Source organism: Saimiri boliviensis, chromosome 3 (assembly GCF_048565385.1).
Source record: "Saimiri boliviensis isolate mSaiBol1 chromosome 3, mSaiBol1.pri, whole genome shotgun sequence".
In the NCBI taxonomy this organism is placed as follows: Eukaryota; Metazoa; Chordata; class Mammalia; order Primates; family Cebidae; genus Saimiri; species Saimiri boliviensis.
The window spans coordinates 126,266,757-126,282,538 of record NC_133451.1 but is presented as its reverse complement, the minus strand read 5'-3'; the positions used below and the strand labels follow the sequence as shown (position 1 = coordinate 126,282,538).

The window sequence follows — 15,782 nt, the reverse complement described above, 5'->3', positions numbered from 1 at the left end:
TATTAGGGTACTTATATTATTTGAAATATTATTTTTACATGCTCCCCCCCCCACGTAAATGAGCTGAGGGATATTGTCTGAGTATCCCCAATACCAGGCACACAGTAGACATTCGATAAATCACTGTTGAATGATGAGATTGTCTACGGAATTCTAACATGTATAGGGGAAAGGAAGACTCACATGCCGCGAGAAGAAAACAAAAACTGGGTTGACAGAGGCTTTGAATATGAGGAAATGGCCTTTCCAGATAAAGAAACTCAGACTTAATGGACGAAAGGACTTGTCCAAGATAATCTAGTACCAGGAAAAGCGGAAGGCAGGAGCCTGTGCCGCACAAGGGCGCTGCGGGAGGGCCAACACCGAGCAGCCCTTCTGCGAGGGTCCCAGCCCCTGAACCTCTTGTCTGCAGAGGCTGCTGCGCTCTGGAGCCGTGCTCCGGGACAGATGGCTAAGATCCGCTCTTGGGGCCGGAACGCGACGGCCCCGGGAGCGAGGAGCGTCTGCCACCCGGCCTCCAATCCCCAGCCTCGAACTCATGCGCCCGGCCGCGTTCAGCCTCCCGCAGCAAGCTCGCTCCCTCTCGTAGCAAGCTCCTTCCGGCCGCGCCTGGCGAGCCCGCAGGTCCGGCAGGCTACTGGGCTAGGGCTTAAAAGCCCAACACGGGCGAAAAAGACGCGATCTCAGTTTCCGGGGACGCCTTAGAGAAACGCACTCGCCCCTCCCGTTCCGGTCGGGTAGGCGCCGGCTCCTAGGGCCCCACGTGGGATTCGGCCCGGGTAGTATCTGAGGCGCTGCTCCTGCGGTTGGTGGGATTGCCTGTGTCTGGAGTGCGGAGCTCCTCCGTGGCCGCGAAGACGTCACCATGGTGGGCCCCCTCCTGCGTCCCCGAACCGCCCGGTTGGTTCCCCAGAAGGCTCTTGTTGAGCGTGCAGAGAAGGAGGATGCGGTTTCGGGAACTTAGTAGAGGGGAGGGTGCAAGGCGTTTGAGAGGGCGTGTGGAGTGCCGGCGGCAGCCTCTGGGAGGCGAGTCCCAGGCCCAGCGCCTGGACTTTAGAGTTCGGCGTCCGAGTGCCGAAGTGCTCAGATGGCCGGTTTGCCTCGTGCCTAACTTCTCGCTAGTCACTGCCTCCTCGGGGGAAACCCTGCACCTTTCCGTTGTACGTAGTCGGGTAAACGCATCGCGGAGTTCGCAGGACTCCTGAGAGCGCCGGCCCCACGCTCCTCTGCCCCTCAGGCCTCGGTAGACTCTTACGGGCTTACTCTAAGCCTCTTCCTCGGCATCCATTCACCTCTAGTGATTCATTCCTGCCCTAAATCCTGTCTTTACGCCCCCATTCCCCCCAGGGCACCGAAGCAGTTTTGTTGTTTTTATTAAAAATTGAGTAGATACAAAAAAGTGTTTCTGAAACACATTTCAAGTGTAAAGATTAGTAGTTTCAGGAACTCTGCTTTACGTATTACGTAGTTTTAAGAAATAAAACATAGCCTTTGAAGACCCTATGTTACCTTTAAACATATAACTTACAGGAAACCTTCAGAAGCAAACGTTATCTAAGTTTTGTATTTATAATTTCAGTATTTTTCTTCACAGTTATATTTGTATTCTGAAACAGTATGTTGTTTTTTCGTGCCTTTTTTACCGTTGTGTTCTTGAGGATAATTCTTGAATGGAAACATGCCGTATAAATATTCATATTTTCAATTGGTTTTTAATAGAAACAAAATTTTAGAAGTTTATAATCTGGTCACAAGTTATGATACTGTGGCCACAATGTGGCCTCTTTGTTTCTTTTCATTGTATGCCAATCATTTTTGTTTTACAATCTGGGTCTTTTGTTGGTTTTGGCGAGGTTTTGTGCTTTATTTATTTGTTTATTTAGATCCACCACTGAGGCATATTTTGTGCTTTATATTGTACACATTTATGTAAATTCAGTGTTTGCTTGTCACTTTGCTGGTGGGATCTCCAGCTTTTTATAGGGTATTTTTTTTTTTTCCTTTTCAGAGTGGAATATTAAAGCAATTACATCGAATTGTGTTTGAGTGATTGGGGAGATAGACTGGTAATTTGACTGTAGTTGTCCTTGACTATCAGAGCTTCGCTTTTATCTGTTTGTATAGTGTATGTTGCTTTGGCATAGAAATCAAAAGAATGACATTGAAATCTGTTTTCATTGGCTCATTTCTGCCTCTGTGATTTTTTTGATACAATCTCATCAGTGATTCTGCTGCATCCTTGTTCAGTGCAGCTCCGAATGTGGTCCCAGGGGACAGAGTTGGGCACCTGTCTTTCTCTCAGTTTGCCATCTTGGCAAAATTACTTAACCTCTCATCTGACTAATTGGGATAACAATAGTACCTACCTCATAGAATTGTTGTGGAAATTAAATGTAATGTATTTAGTCTAGTGCCTGGCACTTAGTAAATGTTAATGTTATTAACTTTAATTATATAAAAAAATAGTAACAGTACAGCTTATAGTTGTCTACCTTCGTTACTTTGCTCAGCTATGTTCTCTTACTGTAAATTTTTGCTGGAGCTCAGCAAGTTCATGTCTTTTTTATATAAAAATTTAGTTTATTATACATAAAGAATCTTTTCAAATTAATCCATCCCACTCAACACTTTTTTATGATGTATTTAAAAGGTTTTTAGTATTTATTTATTTATTTTTATTTTTTTGAGACAGAGTTTTGCTCTTGTCACCCAGGCTGGAGTGCAGTGGTGTTATCTTGGCTTATGGCAATCTCTGTCTCCTGGATTCCAGTGATTCTCCTGCTTCAGCCTCCCAAGTAGCCGGGATTACAGACTTATGCCACCATACCCAGCTAATTTTTGTGTGTTTAGTAGAGACAGGTTTCACCATGTTGGCCAGGCTGGTCTGGAACTCCTGACTGGCCTCCCAAAGTACTGGGATTACAGGCATGAGCCACTGCACCCAGCCAGGTTTTTAGTTGTTTTTTTTTTTTTTTTTTTTTTTTTTTTTTTTTTTTTTTTTTTTTTTTTGAGACGGAGTTTTGCTATTGTTACCCAGGCTAGAGCGCAATGGCGCGGTCTCGGCTCTCTGCCTCCTGGGTTCAGGCAATTCTCCTGCCTCAGCCTCCTGAGTAGCTGGGATTACAGGCACGTGCCACCATGCCCAGCTAATTTTTTGTATTTTTAGTAGAGACGGGGTTTCACCATGTTGACCAGGATGGTCTCGATCTTTTGACCTCGTGATCCACCCGCCTCGGCCTCCCAAAGTGCTGGGATTACAGGATTGAGCCACCACGCCCAGCCCTTTAGTATTTTTAAGTATGGTTCATACTATACTACTAGGCACCCATGGGTATATTCCTTTTTATATAAACCTGTCAATAGAGCTTGTGTGTGTTTGTTTTCCTCTCCAGCTAGACTATAAACCATTGAAAAGTGCGTCATCCTCCCTGCATTTATCTATGCACATTACTGTGGACATTAACTGTTACTGGCCACCTTAATGGTAGGGATTGTGTGTTTTGGGGCCAAATCCATAAATGTGAGCTACAACAATGAATCAGTTTAGTAAATCTCATAGAGATTATTTGCTAGTGAAAACTTGCTCCTGAAAGTTAGTAAAACTAAAGAAAAACATTAATAGACGTCTCCCTAGTATACCAACCTTTTTCAGACAATACTACATGTACATTGTTTAAAACAATAAAAAATGGTTGCTCATAAAGATTGTATTAATTTCGTATTAACTGCTATAATAAAGTGATACCTTTAATGGCTTAAAGCAACACATTCATTTTCTGAAATCACTGGAGTTCAGAAGTCCAAAAGTGAGTCTTTACTGAGAATTAAGGTGTTGTCAGGGCTGTCGGTCTTCAAGGGGCTCTAATGAATTTTTTTTTGGTTTCTAGAGGTCATCGGCATTCTTTGGATTCTCCCCTCTTCAAATCCAGCAGCATAGCATCTTTAAATTTTCCTCCAGAGAGGTTAGATTGTCTCTGACAGTGATCCTCCCGCCTTCCTCTTACACGGACTTTTAGGATTATATTGGGCTTATATGGATGATTTTCCCCATCTCAGGGTCTTAATCACATCTGCAAAGTCCTTTTTGTTATAAATGGTAATATATTCCCAGGTCCTGGGGCAATCAGGGCATGCATCGCTTTTGGTAGGGGGAGGGCAGAGCATTATTTTGCCTGCCACGAAAAGACTTTCTCCAACTCTGGAGAAAGGCCTAATGCCGTGGTTCACTTGAGAAACAGCCACTGTTTAGAGTTCCTTAGCTATCGATTCAGATATATGTGTGTACCAGCATATATGTAAGTTCCTTAACCTCTCTTTTTACGTAAATGGTATACTAGACACCTTTGTCCCATACTTTTTCGCCTTACCTGATCTTATAGATCCAGTTAAGTACATATAGATCTACTTCTTGCTTTTTTAACAGCAAATATCCCATCGTTTGTTTCTGTAACTTATTTAACCTGATCTTTAATGGACCTTTAAATTGTTTACATTCTTTTGCCACCACAGACATTGTAATACTGCTGCATTGATTATTTATCCCCACCTTTGATACATGTATAAATATGTCTATAGAATAAATGAATTAAAATAGAATTTCTTGGTCAAAAATCTTTTAACCAAGAAATTCTATTAATTTTTATCTTGATGGGTACTATCTTTATTTTTATTTTACTAAAAAAATATTTTAGGGATGGGTCTCACTGTGTCACCCAGCCTGTTATGTAGTGGCACACTCAGAGCTAGCTCACTGCAGCCTCAAACTCTTGGGCTCAAGCCATCCTCCTGCCTCAGTCACCTCAGTAGCCAGGATTACAGGTGTACACTGCCCTGCCTGGCTAATTTTTTTTGATGTATTTGTAGAAGACGGGGGTCTTACTATGTTGTCTAGACTGGTCTCGAACTTCTGGCTTCAAAAGATCCACCCACTTTGCGTTTGAGAAGTGTTGAGATCATGGGCATGAGCCACTGTGATTAGCCCTGATGGGCACCATCAAATTGCCTTCCAGAAGACTGCACCCCTTTTAATTATGAGATTCCTAATATACCCACACCCTCACTAATGCAATGTTAATACTTTTTTACCTTAGTTAGTCTTACACATTAGTAACTATTTCATTGACGTTTTCATTCTTAAAGTTTTTACAACTTTTAAACAACACTTGTTTTTACTCTTTCTGTGACTGGTATGTTTTACATTTTTCCTGTTTTTATTTTAGTTCGCTGACTCTTTTCATATTAATCTTAAAATAACTTATTAAGGAAATTAGCTCTTTTGTTTGTGTTGCAAGTTTTTTTTGTAGTTTGTTTTTAGCTTGGTTTGTTTTGCAGTTCAGACATTTAAGTTTTTATGTTGTTAGATTTGTTATTCTTTGAAATCTTCTGAATTTTATGTAATGTTTAGAAAGACCTTTCTCTGAGACCTTGTTTTGTTCCAAATAGTATTTGATTATCTGTATTCAGAGATTTACAGTGAGGCAGATGTTTGTTGATGTTGGATCAAAATCAGTACTGAAAAGTATTATTTCATATTCTGTTTTTTGTTCTGGGAGCAAGGAAGATATTTTGATTTGATTTTTTGATTTAAATGTTAACTTCCTTATTAATTAGGTGGTAGGTTTATAATGTAGTTTGGAAAATAAGAAATGTTTAGTAAATTTTGTGATTTTTAGATCTCAAGTTACTTTCTCAGGGAGGCCTTTCCTGACTTGCCAAAGCACAGGACCCTGTGCTTTCAAGCTATTTTCTAGCCAGCACTTACTAAATTAGTTATTCTTGAGAAAACTACATTATAAACTCCATGAAGCAAGTTCATATCAGTTTTTGATCTGGAAGCCTCAGTGCTTATTCTAATACATGATATCTATAGTGTGTGGTCAGTAATTAAAAAAAAAAACAAAAAACAAATGTTAATGTGAGGTTGAGGTATAAAGAGTGCCAGTAGAAAATGTGGGAGAGGAAGTTTGTTCTGACTAGATGTGAGTAGGTAAGTTTGGAATAACATAAGCTGAGCTAGATGTCAGAATCTAAAATGAAGATAAAATTAAAGTCTGCATCAGATAATTATTAAGGTATGCTTTTAATGTTAAGGAAAGCACTATTCATAACCTATTCTCTCAAACTGTGATTTGCAATCTCAGGACGTATTTGTAGACTCAAATAAGCTGCTATTGAGGAAGTAACACACAAGTCTACAATTAATGCTGGGCAGTGTAGTACGTTATTAGGTGCTAAGTGGTAAATGCTACCAAGAAGGAAAGGGTACTGAGATAGGAAATGGTTTTTCTTGGATCCCTTCAAGGAGAGTTGAACTTGACCTTTAAGTGGTCTTTGAAAATTGGTTGGGATTTAGAAAGGCCTATATATGGAACCATTAAATTCTTCTTGGAAGCTCTAATTCATTGTTTGTCATTGACACCTGCCATTGCATCATAGTTGTTTGTTAAAGAAGGAAAATGCACTCGGGTTCACTAGTGTATTTTGCTACTATATTTGCAGTGAAGATTCATTGCAAAAAAATGGGTAGATTCGCTTCCTCCATTCCATTTCCATCATGTCACTGGTGTTAAATTGGTACATCATTGACCATAATTTATAGTCATTCATGTCATAATGACATTTTGGTCATCAGTAGGCCACATATATGATGGGCCACCCCGTAAGATTATAATACCATATTTTCATTTTACCTTTTTTGTTGTTGTTGTTTAGACACATTTAGATACACAGATATTTGCCATTGTGTTACAGTCGCCTACAGTATTCAGTACAATAATATGCTGGACAGGTTTATAGCCTAGGAGGAATAGGCTAGGCCATATAGCCTATGTGTGAAGCAGGCTATACCATATAGGTTTGTGTAAGTACACTTTATATATGTATAGCAAGAAAATCACCTACTGAATCATTTCCTAGAAAGTATCCCTGTTAAGTGAGGTATGTCTGTATTTTTATGTTGAAGGGTATATGGTGTTTATGGTATTACACTCTAAGCTTTCTCAGTTGTAGCTATGGTTTTGGTCTTACACTTTAAAAAAATGTATTTATGTACACTTTGTATACCTCAAATGTGTTTGGTGAAATGATCACTCCCTAAGTCTCTCATTTCACTGAGTACTCTAAATGGCATTTCTGTCTCTATTGAGCCTACACTGTGGCTCAACTTGATGGTCTTTTAGGCAAAGTTCCTTCGTATTATTTAAGAGGAATATTAATGCATATTGCCCCTAAAACTCTTAAAATAACTCTGCTATATTGTTGTAATAAACTTTTTATGTGATTTTTGTTACGTCTAGTTATAAATCCACAGAATAGACTTTCAGACTGAATTTTTTGAAGTAGTCACTAAAGATTATAGGGAAGAGATACTTTTAATGCAGATTTTCTCACTGAACAATTTCTGTGGTGCAGAGCCTTTTCATAGACATAGGTATTTAAAACAGTCTGTTAGTTGTTTTATGATAGAGTTTTACTTTAGTTTTTCCCTGTTGAAACATTTTCTTCTAAATTTTAATGTATTCAAAAATATGAAAGTGTTTTGAAATACAGTACATTTTATTGTACATATTTCTGTGTCTCATATAGTCATATTCTGCCTTGAGGCAACCTTTTTTATCAATAAGTTATTATAAGGAATCATAACTTACAGTTGAGTCAAAAAATAAGTTCATTTTTTTGTACTTTCTTTGTACAGAGTCTTGAAGGTTTTTTTAGCCAACATTGTCTAAAGCTAAGAGGATGTTTTTATATTCAAACGGTATCACATTTTTTTCCCTAAAGAAAGTTTTTGAATCTTTAGTTTTAATTTTTTATTTTTATTGTATTTTAAGTTCTGGGGTGCATGTGCAGACCTTGCAGGATTATTACATAGGTATACACATGCCATGGTGGTCTGCTGCCTCCATCCCCCCATCACCTACATTACGTTTTTCTCCTAATGCTATCCCTCCCCATTCCCCCACCCCCTGCTATCCCTTCCTTAGCTCCCCACCCCTCAACAGACCCCAGTGTGTGATGTGCCTCTCCCTGTGTCCATGTGTTCTCATTGTTCTGTACCCACTTATGAGTGAGAACATGCAGTGTTTGGTTCTCTGTTCTTTTAGTTTGCTGAGAATGATGGTTCCAGGTTCATCCATGTCCCTGCCAAGGACATGAACTCATCCATTTTTATGGCTGCATAGTAGTCCATGGTGTATATGTGCCACATTTTCTTTATCCAGTCTATCATTGATAGGCATTTGGGTCAGTTCCAAGTCTTTGCTATTGTAAACAGTGCCTTGATAAACATATGTGTGCCTGTGTCTTTATAATAGAATGATTTATAATCCTTTGGGTATATACTCAGTAATGGGATTGCTGGGTTAAATGGTATTTTTATTTCCATATCCTTGAGGAATGGCCACACTGTCTTCCACAGTGGTTGAACTAATTTACACTCCTACCAAGAGTATAAAAGCATTTTTATTTCTCCACATCCTCTCCAGCATCTGTTGTCTCAGTTTTTTTAATGATCACCATTCTAACTGGTCTGAGATGGTATCTCAATGTGGTTTTGATTTGCATTTCTCTAATGACTAGGGATGATGAGCATTTTTTCATATGTTTGTTGGCCACATAAATTTCTTCTTTTGAAAAGTGTCTGTTCATATTCTTAGCCCACTTTTTGATGGAGTTGTTTTTTTCTTTTAAATTTGTTTTAGTTCTTTGTAGATTCTGGATATTAGCCCTTTGTCAGATGGGTAGATTGCAAAAAAATTTTCCCATTTTGTTGGTTGCTGGTTCGCTCCAATGATTGTTTCTTTTGCTGTGCAGATGCTCTTAAGTTTAATTGGATCCCATTGGCTATTTTGGCTTTTGTTGACATTGCTTTTGGTGTTTTAGTTATGAAGTCTTTGCCTATGCCTATGTCCTGAATGGTATTGCCTAGGTTTTCTTCTAGGGTTTTTATTGGTGTTAGATCTTATACTTAAATTTTTAATTCAGCTAGAGTTAATTTTTGTATAAGATGTAAGGATGGGATCCAGTTTCAGCTTTCTGCACGTGGCTAGCCAGTTTTCCCAATACCATTTATTAAACAGAAAATCCTTTCCCCATTGCTTGTTTTGGTCAGGTTTGTCAAAAATCAGATGGTTGTAGATGTGTGGCATTACTTCTGAGGCCTCTGTTCTAGATCATTGGTCTATATATCTGTTTTGGAACCAGTACCACGCTGTTTTGATTACTGTAGCCTTGTAGTATAGTTTGACATCAGGTAGTGTAATGCCTCCAGCTTTGTTCTTTTTGCTTAGAATTGAGTTGGCTATGTGGGCTCTCTTTTGGTTCCATATGAAGTTTAAGGTGGTTTTTTCCAGTTCTGTGAAGGTCATTGATAGCTTGATGGGTATAGCATTGAATCTATATATTACTTTGGGCAGTATGGCCATTTTTCTGATATTGCTTCTTCCTAACCATGAGCATGGAATATTTTTCCATCTGTTTATGTCTGCCCTTATTTTCTTGAGCAGTGGTTTGTATAGTTCTCCTGGAAGAGGTTCTTCACATTTTTCGTTAGTTGTATTCCTAGGTATTTTATTCTCTTTGTAGCAATTGTGAATGGGAATTCGCTCATGATTTGGCTTTCTGTTAGTCTGTTATTGGTGTATAGTAATGCTTGTGATTTTTGCACATTGAGTTTGTTTCCTGAGGCTTCGCTGAAGTTGCTTATCATGTTAAGGAGATTTTGGGCTGAACGATGGGGTCTTCTAAATATCCAATCATATCATCTGAAAATGGAGACAATTTGACTTCCTCTTTTCCTAATTGAATACCCTTTATTTCTTTTTCCTTCCTGATTGCTCTGGCTAGAACTTCCAATACTGTGTTGCAGGAATGGTGAGAGAGGTCACCCTTGTCTAGTGCCAGTTTTCAAAGGGAATGCTTCCAGTTCTTGCCCATTCAGTATGATATTAGCTGTGGGTTTGTCGTAGATAGCTTTTATTAATTTGAAATATGTTGCATCGATACTTAGTTTATTGAGAGTTTTTAGTATAAAGTGCTGTTGAATTTTGTCAAAGGCCTTCTCTGCATCTATTGAGATAATCATGTGGTTTTTGTCTTTGGTTTTGTTTATGTGATGTATTACGGTTATAGATTTCTCTGTGTTGAACCAGCTTTGCATCCCTGGGATGAAGCCTACTTGATCATGATGGATAAGCTTTTTGATGTGCTGTTGTAATCAGTTTGCCAGTATTTTACTGAAGATTTTTACATCGTTGTTCATCATGGATGTTAGCCTAAAGTTTTCTTTTTCAGTTATGTCTCTGCCAGGTTTTGATATCAGGCTGATGTTGGTCTCATAAAATGAGTCAGGGAAGATTCCCTCTTTTTGTATCGTTTGGAATAGTTTCAGAAGGAATGGTACAAAGATTTATGCCTGGTAGAATTCAGCTGTGAACCTGGACTTCTTTTGGTTGGTAGGCAATTAATTGCTGCTGCAACTTCAGACCTTGTTATTGATCTATTCAGGGATTCAACGTCTTCCTGATTTAGTCTTGGGAAGATGTAAGTGTCCAGGAATTTATTCATTTTCTATAGATTTACTGGTATATGTGCATAGAGCTGTTTGTAGTAATCTCTGATGGCAGTTTGTATTTCTGTGGAATTGGTGGTGATATCCCCTTTATCATTTTTTATTGCATCTATTCAATTCTTCTCTCTTTTCTTTTTTATTAGTCTGGCTAGCGGTCTATTTTGTTGATCTTTTAAAAAAACCAGCTCTTGGATTTATTGATTTTTTTGAAGGGTTTTTTATGCCTCTATCTCCTTCAGATCTGGTTTGGTCTTAGTTATTTCTTGTCTTCTGCTGACTTTTAAATTTTTTTGATCTTGCTCCTCTAGATTTTTCAGTTTTGATGATAGGGTGTTGATTTTAGATCTTTCCTTGCTTTTCATGTGGGCATTTAGTGCTATAAATTTTCTTCTGGAGACTGCTTATAATGTGTCCCACAGATTCTGTGACATGTCTTCATTCTCATTGGTTTTGAAAAACATTTTTATTTCTGCCTTCATTTCATTGTTTATCCAGTAGCCCTTCAGGAGTCGGTTGTTCAGTTTCCATGCAGTTGTGCACTTCTGAGTGAATTTCTTAATCCTGAGTTCTAATTTGATTGCACTGTGGTTTGAGAGACTGGTTGTTATGATTTCCATTCTTTCGCATTTGCCAAGGAGTGATTTACTTCCAATTATGTGGTCAATTTTAGAGTAAGGGCGATGTGGTACTGTGATTTGGGGTGGAGAGTTCTGTAGATGTCTAAGTCTGCTTGGTCCAGTTCTGAGTTCAAATCCTGGATATCCTTGTTAATTTTCTGTCTCATTGATCTGTCCAGTATTGACTGTGGAGTGTTAAAGTCTCCCACTATTATTGTGTGGGAGTCTATGTCTCTTTGTAGGTTGTTAAGAACTTGCTTTATGTATCTGGGTGTTCCTGTATTTAGTGCATATATACTTAGGATAGTTAGCTCTTCTTGTTGCATTGGTCCCTTTGCCATTATGTAACGTCCTTGTTTGTGTCCTTTGATATTTCTTAGTTTAAAGTCCATTTTATCAGAGACTAGGATTGCAACCCCTGCTTGCTTTTGCTCTCCATTTGCTTGGTAAACTTCCTCCATCCCTGTATTTTGAGTCTGTGTGTGCCTTTGTACATGAGATGGGTCTCCTGAGTACCGCATGCTGATGGGCCTTGACTTTTTTTACAATTTGCCTGTCTGTGTCTTTTGATTGGGGCATTTAGCCCATTTACATTTAAGGTTATTATTGCTATGTGTGGATTTGATCCTGTCATTTTGATACCAGCTGGTTTTTTTTTTTTGCCTGTTAATTGATGCAGTTTCTTCATTGTGTCGATGGTCTTTACTATTTGGTATGTTTTTGCAGTGGCTGATACTGGTTGTTCCTTTCCATGTTTAGTGTTTCTTCCAGGAGCTTTTGTAAGGCAGGCCTGGTGGTGATGAAGTCTCTCAGCAATTGCTTTTCCATAAAGGATTTTTATCTCCTTCACTTATGAAGCTTAGTTTGGCTGGTTATGAAATTCTGGGTTGAAAGTTCTCTTCTTTAACCATGTTAAATATTGGCCCTCACTCTCTTCTGCCTTAGGGTTTTTGCAAGAGATCCACTGTGAGTCTGATGGACTTCCCTTTATGGGTAGCCCGACCTTTCTCTCTGACTGCCCTTAGCATTTTTTCCTTCATTTGAACCCTGGTGAATCTGACAGTTAATGTGCCTTGGGGTTACTCTTCTTGAGGAATATCTTTGTGATGTTCTTTGTATTTCCTGTATTTGAATGTTGGCCTGCCTTGCTAGTTTGGGGAAGTTCTCTTGGATAATATCCTGAAGAGTGTTTTCTAGTTTGGATTCATTCTCTCTGTCACATTCAGGTACACCTATCAAATATAGATTAGGTCTTTTCACATAATCCCATATTTCTTGGAGGCTTTGTTCATTTCTTTTCACTCCTTTTTCTCTTTTTCTTTTTTTTTTTTTTTTTGAGATGGAGTTTCGCTCTTGTTACCCAGGCTGGAGTGCAATGGCGCGATCTCGGCTCACCACAACCTCCGCCTCCTGGGTTCAGGCAATTCTCCTGCCTCAGCCTCCTGAGTAGCTGGGATTACAGGCACGCACCACCATGCCCAGCTAATTTTTTTGTATTTTTAGTAAAGACGGGGTTTCACCATGTTGACCAGGATGGTCTTGATCTCTTGACCTTGTGATCCACCCGCCTCGGCCTCCCAAAGTGCTGAGATTACAGACTTGAGCCACCGTGCCCGGCTCACTCCTTTTTCTCTAATCTTGCTTTCTCATTTTATTTCACTGAGTAAATCTTCAGTCTCTGATATTCTTTCTTCCGTTTGATTGATTAGGCTATTGAAACTTGTGTATGCTTTGTGACGTTCCTGTGCTATGTTTTTCAGCTCCATCAAGTCATGTATATTCCTTTCTAAGCTTGTTATTCTAGTTAGCATTTTGTGTAACCTTTTTTCAACGTTCTTAGTTTCTTTGCATTGGGTTAGAACATATTCCTTTAGCTCACAGAAGTTTGTTATTACCCACCTTCTGAAGCCTGCTTCTGTCAATTTGTCAAACTCATTCTCCATCTAGTTTTGTTCCCTTACTGGTTAGGAGTTGTGGTTAGGAGTTGCCCTAACTCTAAGGAGTTAGGACTGCCTTAGAGGAGGAGAGGCCTTCTGTTTTTTGGTGATTTCATCCTTTTTGCCCTGGTTTCTTCCCATATTCGTGGATTTATCTACCTGTGGTCTTTGAAGATGGTGACTTTTGGATGGGGGTCTCTGAGTGGATATCCTTTCTGTTGATGTTGAAGCTATTTCTTTCTGTTTTTTAGTTTTACTTGTAGCAGTCAGGCCCCTCTGCTGCAGGACTGCCGGAGGTCCACTCTGGACCGTGCTTGCCTTGGAATCACCCACGGGGCTACAGAACAGTAAGGATTGCTGCCTGTTCTTTCCTCTGGTAGCTTTGTTCCACGAGATGTCAGCCAGAGCTCTCCTGAATGAGGTGTCTGTTTGTATATACGGGGGTCAGGGAGTCACTTGAGGAGGCAGTCTGTCCACTAACAGAGCTCAAGTGCTGTGCTAGGAGCTTCATTGCTTCCTTCAGAGCTGCTTGGCAGGGACATTTTAGTCTGCTGCAACGGAACTCACCCCTTTGTTCAGGTGCTCTGTCCTGGGAAGGTGAAGCTTTATTTATAAATCCTGGAGGGGCTGCTGCCTTTTTTCAGAGATGACCTGCCCATCAAGGAGGAAGTCTATTCACAGTCTGCCTGCAGAGACATTGCTGGGCTGCTGCGGGCTCCGCCCAGCTGCTGTGTAAATTTCCTTGTGATTTGTTTACATAGGTAAGGTTAGGACTGCCTTGGTAATGGTGGACTGCCTTAGTAATGGCAGATGCCCTTCCCCCAGCCTAGCTCGGCTGTCAGAGGTTGAGCTCAAACTGCTGTCCTGGCTGGGAAACTCCCTAGCCAGTAAGTTTCAGTTTGCTGCTCTTTGTGTGGTTGTGACCTGCCAAGCCAGATCACTTAGTTCCCTGCCTTCAGCCCCCTTTTTTCCTTCAAGGGAATAGGTGGCTGTGTCTGGGAGGCGTTCCAGGCGCCAGCTAAAACAGCTGCCCAGAGTTGTGCTGGAAACCCGCAGTGCCTGCTGAAACGGCCCCCCAACATCTGTGCTGGAAACCCACGGCACCCGTTCATACAGCCACCCAGATTTGTGCTGGAAACCCACAGAGCTTGTCGGCCCAGTGAGAATCTCCTGATCTATGGGCTGTAAAGATTGTAGGAGAGGCGCAGTATCTGAACCAAGTGCTGGAGTGGCTGGAAAAATTCCCGATGGCCTCGGTTGTGTGTGTGTGGGGGGGTCCTCTGGCCCATTGCACTTCCCAGGTGAGGCAGTGCCCCACCCTGCTTGGGTTTGTCCTCCTTGGGGTACACCCACTGTCCAGCCAGTCCCATTGAGATGAACCTGGTACCTCGGTTGGAAATGCGGAGATCACTCGCCTTCTGCCTCGCTCTCAGTTCACTGTGCTCTGGAGCTGTTCCTATTTGGCCATCTTGGCAGCAGGTCTGAAAGGTTTTGAGTATTTAAAGGAAATTTTTTGTAGTTTCAAACATATTGCTAGAACTTCATGACTAGGTACTTTCACTAGCAGCTTCAGAGAGTCTGTATTTTTTCCTCAGGATTTTTGTGGGTTTTTTTTTTTTTTCATATTTTTAAGCATTAAAAAAAAATGATATGTGGGATCAGATATCTTTTCACAGGATGCATCGTTGCTTTTAGGTCCTGCATTAGTTATTTATTCCTGTGTAACAGGTTATCCTAAAATTTGATCGCTTAAACCAATATTTATTTTCTCACCCTTTCCTTGGGTCAGGAATCAGGCATGGCTTACTAGGCTCCTCTCCCTCAAGGTTTCTCACAAGGTTGCAGTGACGATATCACTTGGGGGTGTGGTTTCAAGGCACAGCTGGGAAGGGTCAACTTCTTTTTGTTGTTTTTGTTTTGTTTTGAGACAAGGTTTAACCCTGTTGCTCAGGCTAGAGTGGCATGGCTATGTTGGCCAGGCTGGTCTTGAACTCCAGTCCTCAAGTGATCCACCTGCCTCAGCCTCCCAAAGCACTGGGATTACAGGCATGAGCCACCGTGCTTGGTCAAGCATCTACCTCTAAGCTTGATCTTGGTAGGATTTTGGTAAGTTGGTTCTTGGTAGGATTCAGCTCTTTGTGAACTGCGGGCCTCAGTTCTTCACTAGCTGTTGTCAGGAGACCTCCCTCAGTTATTTGTCATGTGGCCCTTCTGTATGTCAGCTCACCACATGACAGCTGGTTTCCATGAGAGGGAACAAGATGGAAGCCAGAGTCCTTTGATAACCTAATCTCAGAATTGACATTTCATTGCTTTTGCTAAATGTTCATTAAAAGTGAGTCAGTGGGTCCAGCCCACATTCAAAGGGAGAGGATTTCATAAGGGCATGAGTATCAGGAGGTGGGGTTTATTGGGTCCATCTTAGAGGCCGCCTGCCAAATGTTCTGGAAGTTTATACTTGATTCATGTTTGCTAGGTACTTTAATCTCAAAAATTCCTCTTTACACCTCCCTTTCTCCTCTGCACCTGCCATGTGAGCAGAGAGATACATAAAAGAGTACGTATACTCTTTTATATGATGGGTCTCCTTATTTTCCTATACCCATAACCAATTTCCAGTGATACCCTAAGATTCAGACGTGGATATATCTTCTCAGGTTT

The 15,782-nt window shown here is 40.5% G+C and overlaps 1 protein-coding gene across 2 annotated transcripts in view; it reads left to right on the top strand.

The window, feature by feature from the left end:
• Nucleotides 1-718: 718 nt before the first annotated feature.
• Nucleotides 719-15,782, top strand: part of TMA16 (translation machinery associated 16 homolog) — a 41,209-nt gene continuing 26,145 nt past the window's right edge. Inside the window, exon 1 of one of the 2 annotated variants that reach the window (XM_010330571.2) lies at nucleotides 719-868. In XM_010330571.2, coding sequence (XP_010328873.1) covers nucleotides 866-868 — 3 coding nt within the window. In that variant the 5' untranslated portion in view covers nucleotides 719-865. Of the gene's footprint in view, nucleotides 869-913; nucleotides 1,161-15,782 lie in introns of those variants that run through there. The other variant, XM_074396777.1, reaches the window with a different exon arrangement.